Source organism: Myxocyprinus asiaticus, chromosome 10 (genome assembly GCF_019703515.2).
Source record: "Myxocyprinus asiaticus isolate MX2 ecotype Aquarium Trade chromosome 10, UBuf_Myxa_2, whole genome shotgun sequence".
Classification (NCBI taxonomy): Eukaryota; Metazoa; Chordata; class Actinopteri; order Cypriniformes; family Catostomidae; genus Myxocyprinus; species Myxocyprinus asiaticus.
Genome location: NC_059353.1, coordinates 1551049 through 1564077, shown reverse-complemented (window position 1 = coordinate 1564077; position 13029 = coordinate 1551049). Strand labels below are relative to the sequence as shown.

The window sequence follows — 13029 nt, the reverse complement described above, 5'->3', positions numbered from 1 at the left end:
ACCCATCTCTGTGTCAAAATAAAATAATGACACTGCCACCTTTCTAAGGAAATTTTTTTGGCCTGTAGTTTTGATCCAAAACAACCTCCCCTGCACAGGTGCATACCTGGCCTTCTTAAGAGGTGAGAAGTATGAAAAGTGGGCACTTGCACCTGTGCAACGTTGTGTGAAGCGGTCTGACTAACCTCTGAGCACAGGAAGCAGTGAGCCATCCTTCTTGTTGTCACATTTGTTGCACTCACTGAAGTACAGCAGCAGGAAGACATCCACCAGCACCCACACCAGAGAGGTGGTCAGCACCACCTTACAATACACAAAGCGTCTCATGAGCGGCTGCCGTCAGGACCCCACAGACAGACAGGAGACGGGGCTGGGGGCAATGAGACAGGACACACGCCCAAACGTCATCCCACTACATGAAAATAAACAATAAATAAACATTAGATACTTGACTGATCACTGACTGCAATCACTCCAGTCAATTTAGCCTAGGCTGAAAGAAATTCAAAGCAATGGATTACTACAGTCATAAGAGAGAAGATGGCAAATTTACTGTCGTTCCCTGAGAAGCTGCATTAGAAACCTCATCGCAGGTGTGGTAAATAGATTTTTAAAACGAATTCCATGGTAATATAATACAAAGTATAATGTTAGAAATGTACACTAAATTATTACAAACATATATAAAAAAGTTTTCTATATTTAGGCTTCTAAATATGGTGGAAATTCATCATCAGTCTGTGGAAAATGTCTATTACCACAAAACAAGTGTAAATTGTGTATCGTTACATATGGAATGCACTTACAATGGAAGTCTGTTGGGCAAGGCATTCTGAAGGGTTGAAAATCAGAAATGTGCAGCTAGTATTTTTTTCTTAAAACACTAACATTAAATCTTCTGTTAAAGTGTGTTATTTTAGCTGGTGTTTAAAATGTCCTTTTAGTAGCAGAACAACTGTTCTAGGTGGATACACTTTTGGTTATGTGTTTTTGAAGTACTTCCTGTGGATTTTTATACAATATCTTCTCTGGTATCCTTGTGCTTATCATATGAAAGTGGTTTGCTGGCTTTACATGGTCATTAAATATTGGATATAACTTTGCACAGACAAAGTTAGAAAGTAATTTTAGTCTCATGCTCACATAATAATACTTGAAGGTGAAGTGTTATTATTATTATTATTATTATTATTAATCCTTTGTCATTTTACCGCGTGTTTCGGGTTTTTCTGCTTTTCTACTGATTCATCTGTGTGTATTTTACCTGTTGCTGCTGGCGCCTAGCTTGAGTCTGTGTTTGTAGCCTGCTAGCTTTTTTTTTTTTTTAGCATCACTTATATATGTGTTTTCAGCCTTTAATCCTTAACATCTGCCATTTTTCAGCACGCATCGAGTTTTCCCCCACATTATTCTCTTATCGCGATTCAACTGCGTGCATTTTCCATGTGCATCCGCTTTCTATTTTTATCGCGATTAAACTGTGTGCATTTTACAGCGCGCACCCATTTTTCTCCTCTGTGTTACACGGATTATTGCATCAATTTCAAAGCACCGCTTATCCAGAACAACCATAACAACAAACAATTGCGTGAGGGATTCACATCGATCTCAAACCCTCACCGCTCAGGAACAACCAACAACAACAAACAACTGTGGTAAGTCATGGCATCCACTCATGTTATTTCTTCCAGCATTGCATGTCACATGTTTACAATAGTCTATTCTGTCAGCAGTGAGGGATTCACATGTGATAAATGTAAGGAATTAGTCAGGCTGACGGAGAAGTTTAATGAGTTAGAGACACGCATCCAAACACTAGTGGAGGTCAGTGAGAAAGAGTAGCCGGTAGATACTGTTTCGGATGCGGGCAGTACAGAGAGCAACAAACACACTTCAGTTCCGTCTGTAGAGCCCCTGCAGCAGGGCATTTGGGTGACGTCTCGGCAGCATACTCGCTCAGCAAAGCGACACCACTCTCCCGTTCCTGTTAGGGTTTCCAATCGATTCTCCCCACTCAGTGATGCACCCACTGAGAATCATGTTGAAAGAGCCATTGTTATTGGTGATTCTATTGTAAGGAATGTGGAAATAGAGACTCCAGCCACCATTGTTAAATGCATTTTGGGTACCAGAGTTTCTGACATCAAATTACATTTACAAGTGATGGCTAATGCTAAATGTAGATTTTCTAAAATTGTTATTCATGTCGGCACTAATGATGTCCGGCTTCGCCAGTCGGAGATAATGTTAAAGAGGTGTGTGAATTTGCAAAAATGATGTCAGACACTGTAATATGCTCTGGCCCCCTCCCTGCTCCTCATGGTGACAAGGTTTATAGTAGATTAGTGTCACTGAATGGCTGGATGTCTGAGTGGTGTCTTGAGAATAGAATAGGATTTACAGACAATTGGAAGAGTTTTTGGGTTAGACCTGACCTGCTAAAGAGAGACGGACTCCATCCCTCCAGGGAAGGTGCCGCTCTCCTCTCTAGTAATTTGGCTCATAGTCTTAATAATGATAGTATTTGACTAACTGGGGCCCAGGTCAGGAAGCAGACAAACTGGTTAATCCGAACGTCTGCTGGCTGCCTTGAGACGTCACACAGGTCACATAAACTACAACACATAGAGACTGTATCACCTAGATATCATATAGAGACTGTGTCTGTTCCCCAAACTACCAAACACAAAACCCTCACTAAATAATTTAGAATTATTTTTTATTAAGGTCAAACTTGAACAAAACAAACAAATTAAAGATAAACACCATATAAAAATAGGGCTACTAAACATTAGATCTCTTTCTACCAATGCACTAATTGTAAATGAAATTATTACAGATCATAGTTTGGATGTACTCTGTTTGACTGAAACCTGGCTTAAACCAGATGAATATATTAGTTTAAATGAATCTAGTCCCCCAGGTTATTGTTATAAACATGAGCCTCATCTCGAGGAGGAGATGTTGCTACAATTTACAATTATGTTTTTGGTGTTACTCAGAGGACAGGATATAAATTTAAGTCTTTTGAAATAATAATGCTTAATGTGATACCGTCAGATATAGATATAAATAAAAAAAAACTCTGTTGTCTTTTACCCTTGCTACAGTATATAGATCACCCGGGCTTTATTCTGATTTCCTTGGTGAATTTGCACATTTTTTATCAGATCTTGTAGTTACTGTAGATAGAGCTTTAATTGTTGGTGACTTCAACATTCTCATAGATAATGAAAATGACACATTGGGATTAGCATTTATTGATATTCTCAACTCTATTGGAGTCAGACAAAATGTAACAGGACCAACTCATCGCCATAATCATAAGCTAGACATAATTCTCTCATTTGGAGTTGATGTTGATAATATAGAAATTCTGCCACAGTGCGATGATATCTCGGATCATTACCTCGTCTCTTGTATGCTACAATCAGCTAATGTTCCTCAATCTACACCACGGTATCGTTCAGGTAGAAATATTCTTTTGACCATTAAAGATAGCTTCACTAATAAATTTCCAGATCTATCTCATACACTCAGTAAACCCCAAAGCCTAGAAGAACTTGATGAAATAACAGAAAATATAAATACAGTCATCTCTAGCACTCTTGATAGTGTCGCCCCCCTTCGATTAAAGAAAATTAAAGAAAAAAGCCCTGCACCATGGTACAATGATCACACTCATGCTCTCAAGAGAGCAGCTCAGAAAATGGAGTGCAAGTGGAAGAATACAAAATTAGAGTTATTTCGCGGTGCATGGAAGGATAGTGTCTGTAGCAACAGACAGGCACTAAAAGCTGCCAGGTCAGCATATTTTAGCAAACTCATAGAAAATAACCACAACAATCCTAGATGTTTATTCAGTACTGTGGCTAAATTGGTTAGGAATAAAGACTCAACAGAACCAGATATTCCGTCACAGCACAAGAGTAATGACTTCATGAATTTCTTCATTGATAAAATTTAAATAATCAGAAATAAAATTGGAATTATGCAATCATCTGTCACAGTACCTCACAAAACACTGTCTCACAATTTTCCTCACATGCAACTTCAATCCTTTGCTGTCATAGGTCATGAAGACCTAACAAAACTTATCGAAACATCAAAAGCCACAACATGTTTGTTAGATCCAATACAAACCAAGCTCTTAAAAGAGGTATTCCCTGTAATCTCAGAACCTCTTCTTAATATTATTAACTCCTCGCTATCCTTAGGACATGTCCCAAGAAACTTTAAAATGGCAGTTATCAACTTGATAACTTGATCCTGGAGAACTAGCTAATTATAGACCGATTTCAAATCTCACGTTTATGTCGAAAATACTAGAAAAGGTAGTATCCTCACAAATATGTTCATTTCTACAGAGAAACAGTATATATGAACAATTTCAGTCAGGATTTAGGCCTCATCACAGTACAGAGACTGCACTTATCAGAGTTACAAATTACTTGTTCTTATCATCTGATCGTGGCTGCATTTCACTTCTAGTGCTTTTAGATCTTAGTGCTGCATTCGACATGATAGATCACAACATTCTCTTGAATAGGCTACAGAATTATGTTGGTATTTGTGGAGCTGCATTAGCATGGTTTAGGTCCTATTTAGCAGACTGCTACCACTTTGTCTATGTAAGTGAGGAATTGTCAAACCAAACAAAAGTAAAGTATGGAGTGCCACAGGGATCAGTTTTAGGGCCTCTGCTTTTCTCCTTGTATACGCTTCCCCCGGGAGATATTATCAGGAATCATGGAATAAGTTTTCACTGTTATGCCGATGATACCCAACTTCATATTTCTTCAAAACCTGATGAGATTTCACAATTCTCCAAAATAGCAGTGTATCAATGAAATAAAAGATTGGATGGCCAGAAATTTCCTTTTACTCAATTCCGACAAAACAGAGGTACTAATTATTGTACCAAAAACCTCTAAAAATAAGCCACTAAAATATAATTTGACTCTCGATGCATGTACTGTTACATCATCTTCAACAGCGAAGGTGTTATATTTGATACCAATCTGTCCTTTGAAAATCAAATTACCAATGTTTGCAGAACAGCATTCTTCCACCTAAGAAATATTGCTAAATTACGACACATGCTATCTGTTGCTGATGCTGAAAAACTAATTAATGCGTTCATGACCTCAAGACTAGATTATTGTAATGCATTACTGGGAGGATGTCCAGCAAGATCAATAAATAAACTTCAACTGGTTCAAAATGCAGCAGCCAGAGTGCTGACGAGAACCAAAAACATATGATCATATTAGCCCCATTTTATCATCATTACATTGGCTACCTGTTAAATTTCATATTAATTTAAAAATTCTGTTAACTACGTACAATGCTTTGAATGGTCTAGCTCCGCAGTGCTTAAGTGACCTTCTACCACGCTATATTCCATCACGTTCATTACGATTGCAAAATTCTGGTCCGTAAATAGTTCCTAGAATATCAAAATCCACAAAAGGAGGTAGATCCTTTTCATATTGGCTCCTAATCTATGGAATAGTCTCCCTAACACTGTTCGGGATGCAGACACACTCACTCAGTTTAAGTCTAGACTAAAGACTCATCTATTTAGCCAGGCATACACCTAATTTATCCTTCAACTCACAATTAGGCTGCTTTAGTTATGTCTGCCGGAACCAGAAACAGTGATCATGATCTATAACTGTGCAATAAATTGAATGGCATCTATGCTAATATTATTTTATTTTTTTCCCTGTCTCAACCTCAGGACTCCTATTCTGATTTCACCAGAATGTGTGTGATGTGTGATGATGATTAATAGCAGCCGGTGCCAGCCAAACATCACTTCAGCCTATTACGATGGACTTCAGAGGATGAACTGATGCCAATTCCTACCATAAGACATGGGATACTTCATATGCCATTGCCTGAACCTTGGATTTAGGATAGACCTCACCGAAATTACCGGCCAGGTTGAACTGCGATGCACCTAACTGATCTCTGCTTGCATCACCTCGGTCTAATGATGGACTACACTCTTGAAATGGAATACATAGACTATCAATTAATTGCCAACAAAACCCTTCATCAGCCAACTAACAAGGACAATTGCATCTATGTGAACTTCTGCAGTTAATCCAGGATGGACTTCAAAGACATTAGTCATTAATATTACAGTTCATACAAAATCTTTGTTTTAAACACTGACCCTTAACACTTACTTAGTTTAATCATTTTAAACCATGATTTGCACTATACTTAAGTAATATTGGCATTATATTCATGATGTTTGTCAGAGGGGAACTGGCCCCCACAGTGAGTCTGGTTTCTCCCAAGGTTATTTTTCTCCATTAACCAACATTTTATGGAGTTTTGTGTTCCTTGCCACAATCGCCTTCGGCTTGCTCACTGGGGTTATAAATACAATGATTATTTAATTACTTATTTTTAAACACAATTCACAATCGTATTTTATCAAACTACACAATGATGACTCAGACATTATACAGTGCATCCGGAAAGTATTCACAGCGCTTCACTCTTTCCACATTTTGTTATGTTACAGCTTTATTCCATAATTTATTAAATTCATTATTTTCCTCAAAATTCTACAAACAATACCCCATAATGACAACGTGAAAGAAGTTTGTTTGAAATCTTTGCAAATTTATTAAAAATAAAAAAAAAAAAAAAAAAAAAAAATCACATGTACATAAGTACTCACAGCCTTTGCTCAATACTTTGTTGAAACACCTTTGGCACCAATTACAGCCTCAAGTCTTTTTGAGTATGATGCTACAAGCTTGGCACACCTATTTTTGGGCAGTTTCTCCCATTCTTCTTTGCAGGACCTCTCAAGCTCCATCAGGTTGGATGGGGAGCGTTGGTGCACAGCCATTTTCAGATCTCTCCAGAGATGTTCAATCAGGTTCAAGTCTGGGCTCTGGCTGGGTCACTCGAGGACATTCACAGAGTTGTCCCGTAGCCACTCCTTTGTTATCTTGGCTGTGTGCTTAGGGTCGTTGTCCTGTTGGAAGATGAACCTTTGCCCCAGTCTGAGGTCCAGAGCGCTCTGGAGCAGATTTTCATCAAGGATGTCTCTGTACATTGCTGCATTCATCTTTCCCTCGATCCTGACTAGTCTCCCAGTTCCTGCCGCTGAAAAACATCCCCACAGCATGATGCTGCCCCCACCATGCTTCACTGTAGGGATGGTATTGGCCAGGTGATGAGTGGTGCCTGGTTTCCTCCAGGCATGATGCTTGTCATTTAGGCCAAAGAGTTCAGTCTTTGTTTCATCAGACCAGAGAATTTTGTTTCTCATGGTCTGAGAGTCCTTCAGGTGCCTTTTGGCAAACTCCAGGACTGTCATGTGCCTTTTACTGAGGAGTGGCTTCCGTCTGGCCATTCTACCATACAGGCCTGATTGGTGGAGTGCTGCACAGATGGTTGTTCTTCTGGAAGGTTCTCCTCTCTCCACAGAGAAATGCTGGAGCTCTGTCAGAGTGACCATCGGGTTCTTGGTCACCTCCCTGATTAAGGCCCTTCTCCCCCAATCGCTCAGTTTGCCCAGGTGGCCAGCTCTAGGAAGAGTCCTGGTGGTTCCAAACTTCTTCCATTTACGGATGATAGAGGCCACTGTGCTCACTGGGACCTTAAATGCTGCAGAAATTTTTCTGTACCCTTCCCCAGATCTGTGCCTCGATACAATCCTGTCTCAGAGGTCTACAGACAATTCCTTGGACTTCATGGCTTGGTTTGTGCTCTGACATGCACTGCTAACTGTGGGACCTTATATAGACAGGTGTGTGCCTTTCCAAATCATGTCCAATCAACTGAATTTACCACAGGTGGACTCCAATCAAGTTGTAGAAACATCTCAAGGATGATCAGTGGAAACAGGATGCACCTGAGCTCAATTTTGAGTGTCATGGCAAAGGCTGTGAATACTTATGTACATGTGATTTTTTCATTTTTTATTTTTAATAAATTTGCAAAGATTTCAAACAAACTTCTTTCACATTGTCATTATGGGGTATTATTTGTAGAATTTTGAGGAAAATAATGAATTTAATCCATTTTGGAATAAGGCTGTAACATAACAAAATGTGGAAAAAGTGAAGCGCTGGGAATACTTTCCGGATGCACTGTAGATATTACAGTTTTATCTTCTGTTAATGCCTGATCTTCTGTAAAGCTGCTGTAAAGCTGCTTTGAAATTATGTGTGTTGTGAAAGGCGCTATACAAATAAAAATGACTTGACTTTTTATGTTTAAATACTTCCTAGCTTAATGCACAGACAGCAAGATTTAAGCTATTCATAGGTAGACTCCCCTATTAAGTGTAAACTGTGTGACTATCAAACATTGCTCTGTTTGAGCATTATAGAGCAAAAAAAATATTTTTCTCACAAAGTTTTTTTTTTCTTGTTTTCCAGTAACAATATCTAAACATTCTTAAAACAAGATACATTTACTTGAGAAGCACTTTCTTGTTTCGCCAAAAAAAAAAAAAAAAAAAAAAAACAATGGTATGTCACAGATTAACTTGGATTTAATCCACAGCATTCCTTTAAAAAAATAAAACTAAAAGACTCTTTTCAGATATCTAATGTAAATGGAATAAGTAATTTCCCTGACACTATGACAACCAACATGGTACAAAAAATGGGCCTAATAACTACCGCAAAAAATCAATCATGTGATTCAAATAATTGAATCACACAAACTCAGACTTACACTTACAGCACAAACACACTTGCTGGAGTTTCAGATCTGATCATGGTTGTTTTTCTGGCCATCTGCCTGGTTGTCCAGGGCTATGTTTGAGTGCAGTGGCACAAGGCAGAACTTCCCTACGTAATCGCTCGTTTAACAGACATAAGCCCTCACTATATGCTCAGCAGCAATGACCCCACATTAAAACCTCAAATCATAATGAATATCTATGTTTCCTGATGATCCTTAAACCTAGACTCCAAAATCAATTGTCCTTATGTGAAAGTCAACCACTCAAATCATAAATAAATGATGAAATATTGTCTTCAATGGGTCTTATATTGAAGCAGCGACTTGAGCCATTTACAGAGACTATCATAGAGACTAGGCTAGTGGGTGGGCTCTTTTGCCAGTAAGCAACTACCTACCGCAACAACCATAAAGCACAAAACCCTGCATAGCCACGGCCTGACAACCACTCACAAAAACCCTTGCATCATGGTGGTGACATTTGCAATGGCAAAATCCACTCTAGATCCTATTCAATAATTCTTTTTTTTTTTTTTTCAGAAAATAATATTTTTTCTCTCTCATATGAATGTACAGTATAATGAAAGTGCATATTAGGTCATGTAACTGGTCACCATATTTTACACCATATTTTTCACTAGCCCATTTCAGTGGACCTGAAGGTGTGACAATTAAATTTTTGAAGTAGAATAAATACTCCTAGGTCATAAAATCTTTATGTTAATAATGCATAATAATTATACAATAATTAGCCAAATCCTTTTTAAAATGTCACAGCACAGGACATGTTAACAACACAAATATAATTTTGAATTATTTCAAATACTGTATTCCAGACTATTTCCCTTTCATTTGTGAGGATATCTTTTAAGGGAATATTCCTTGTTCAATACAAGTTAAGCTCAATCGACAGCATTTGTGGCATAATATTGATTACCACAAAAAAATAACTCCCTAGTTTTTTTGCAGTAATTTGAGGTTACAGTATGCAAAAATTACCCGTAATTTTAATTTTAAATTATATGTTAAATAATCATATATTTAACAAGACAATCCATGTAATTGTATGGTAACATTTTGTAAAAAAAATATGTTTTAATGGTAAAAATATATATTATGTTTAACAAGAGAGTACGTGTACTTTTTACGGGAAATTAATATTAGTGGTGCACCGCTCAGGAAATTTGAGGCCGATACCGATCTCCGATTTTCTTTTTAACACAAAGATCGGCCGATACTGATTTTTTCTTAAAGTGCCCTTTGCCACAATTTTGCAAGTTATATGCTGCAGTTATATGTTTATGCCTCACACAGTAAAATTACGGTAACACTTTACAAAAAGGCTCCAATTGTTAACATTATTTAACAATATTACTGTAGTTAACATAAACTAATGAATTTAATGATAGTTACAACATATACTAATACATTTTTTAAATCAAAAGTTGTATTAGTTAATGCACATTAATGCATTATGATCTAATATGAACTAACAATGAGCAATTGTATTTTTATTAACTAACATTATAATTAATAAATGCTGTAAAATATATTGTTCATTGTTTGTTCATGATACCTAATGCATTAACTAATGTTAAAGAAATGAAACCTTTTTATTACGTGTTACCAAAATTACATTAAAATTAAATTGATTGTGAATTGCTAACATGTATTTGTATTGAAAACAGTTATTAATATGTCTGTTGTCAATTTCAAAAGGACATTGTGACATTCTGGCAGCCAAAATCCATGAGAGCATCACACACAGCAGAGACACTTTCAAAAATAAGAAAAATATATCCATTACAAGCTCTAAAACTGCGCCAGTGAGAAATCATTAATATCTATGATTTGTTTACTGTCTTTGGCATCTTGTTGTAAAACAAATCACTAATTATTAAGCAAATGCATGAAGACGCGGTGCCGATATTGAAGGTTAAACGGTTACATCTGTTATTAGTGGTATTGTGACCAACATTAATCTGATTTAAATTGGGATCCTCACAGAATAGAGCTGAGATGAGTAACTGATGAGATATTGAGAGCACCTAGAGAGCGCTCATGTTAAAGGGAGTAAAGCTAAAAGCGCTAATGATCGCTAAAACAGTCTCTATTGCTCATCACAGCATCTGATTGTCACGACTCACGTTACATCGCGTGTACTCAGATTTGTATTCGCATGTTTATTTGTTGTTTAATTCATTTTTATACCCGTTAGCAGCCTTTTTATCCTCTTCCTTCTCAATGTGCAGCGAGTCAGAATTACTACCATAATGACTCTAGAAAATGGGCAACTTACTATTCATACACGTGTAATTCGTACACATTTTTAAAAAAAAACGGCATATTCATGTGAATTACATCTCGGTCTAAAAGTTTAAATTTGTTAATGCTTAGAATTGCCAACAACTCACCCTCCAAAGACCACTCTCTCAGGCTTCAAGGGCTGAGCAAATGCTCATTCATTAGAGGAGCACTGTGTATATGTGATTTCCTGTGTGCTGCAAAAAAGATCAGCCCTAAATCTAGGCATGATTCCAATCGATGGCCTATCAATCGGTGAACCCCTAATTATTATTAAAATGATGGTAAAAAACAATAATCCAGTGTTCCCAGAATTCCCTGCATGATCCATTGCATTTCATTATATTTTATGGGAATAGTTACGTTTCTTTTTTTTTTTTTTTTTTTTAAATCAGTTATATACTTTGGGGTGTTCTGTAAAACTATTTGATGTAGTTTAGTTCAAATGTATTCCATTATTTTAATTTCACATGTGTTATCCTGATGGTGTTTTGTGTTTGTGTAAGTCAAACTGTGCACTTTCTCTACATGTTTATTGGTCGTTGCTTCTGGAAGGGCCATTATTGATGAACTTTATGTCTTATACCAATTCCGATACTTGTTTATTTGTTTGATTTTTTTCTGAACTCCATATAAACAGATTATTTGAATTTTATCATCAAAATGGTGTTTAAATACAGTACATTAATTAATTAAAACTTTAACCAAATGATAATAAAACAAATATTTTCAACAATGTTGTATTACTTTTTACCAAATTAAGTGCTTATATACAGAACCTCACAGCACAATCTAAAATACAGCACTGGAGTTATATTTTGTCAAATAAAGTGCTGCATAACAGACCATAACAGGTGTGAGATATTGCTTAAATACAATTACCATTGATTTATTATTATTATTAGTAGTAGTAGTAGTAGAAGTAGTAGTAATAATACAGTGAATATTACATAACTTTACAATAGTGAAATATTTATTTATTTATTTTCATTTAAATTGAGCTTTTATTTTGATGGAGCTTTTATTTTGAAGTGTTTCTGTGTGATGACAGTAGCTTTTCAGTCCGAAAAAGCTGAGCGCTATGTGACTCAACGTGATTATTAAACTGCAAAAGCCTGCTATTTAATTAAATATGTATGTATTCTGTATGTGCCTCGTGATACAAAGAAAATTCGCCGTCACCTGCAACAAACAGAGTGCTCGATACTCATGGCGGTGTTCACTGTATAAGCCAAGGAGGGGCTTTAAAAGGTAAGTAAGTGCATTGCAGCTGTCATCAACACAACAGTGTCTCCACACATTCACTAGTGCTCTGCTCACATTTGAAGAGCACTGCACATGCAAAGTTAACTATACATTTATTAAATGAAATTAAATTGCAGCTCTTGCGGTTAAATCTCACTAGGACATGATGTGATTAGAATGTGTGTGCTGATTGTTTACGTAATGACATTCATATATCAGATGGTATCTGTTTTTGATACTGGAGCATTTTTACAAGCACGAGTAAATGAGTGTGTAATTGGACCCGATTCTGATACCAGTATCAGTACCGGGACATCCCGTAAAGCCTGAAATATGGTAAACATATTTTTTAAGATAAATGTTTGGCAACCATAGCTGCCAGTAATTTACCGTAAATTGTTCTGTTTTTTTTTTTTTTTTTTTTTTACAGTGTGGGGCTTACAGTGGATGAAGCTAGTAGATAAACATTAAAATTCACATTGTTTTAAAAGTATAGCTACAATACGTAAACATTATAATTGTTAACATCATTTTAGTGTGATAAAATTGCTTACTAACCTTATCAGTTTAAAGTTATATGATAATGCAACGCCAGTAAAACCTATATGCAGTTCTGTTACACTGGCCCCCTTTAGTTACATTGTAGAAGCCTTACTATAACTGCAATTTTCTAAATAAACAAGGGATAAGTTGAAAATATTTTCTGTGGTAATCAATATTATGCCATTCTGTCATTTGAGCTTAACTTGTATTGAA

The 13029-nt window shown here is 36.5% G+C and overlaps 1 protein-coding gene across 1 annotated transcript in view; it reads right to left on the bottom strand.

Moving 5' to 3' along the window:
• The window catches only part of LOC127446838 (polypeptide N-acetylgalactosaminyltransferase 13), a 168792-nt gene that overhangs the window by 148944 nt on the left and 6819 nt on the right, over positions 1–13029 (bottom strand). Inside the window, exon 2 of the mRNA XM_051708121.1 lies at positions 186–412. Coding sequence (XP_051564081.1) covers positions 186–327 — 142 coding nt within the window. The 5' untranslated portion in view covers positions 328–412. The remainder of the gene's footprint in view (positions 1–185; positions 413–13029) is intronic.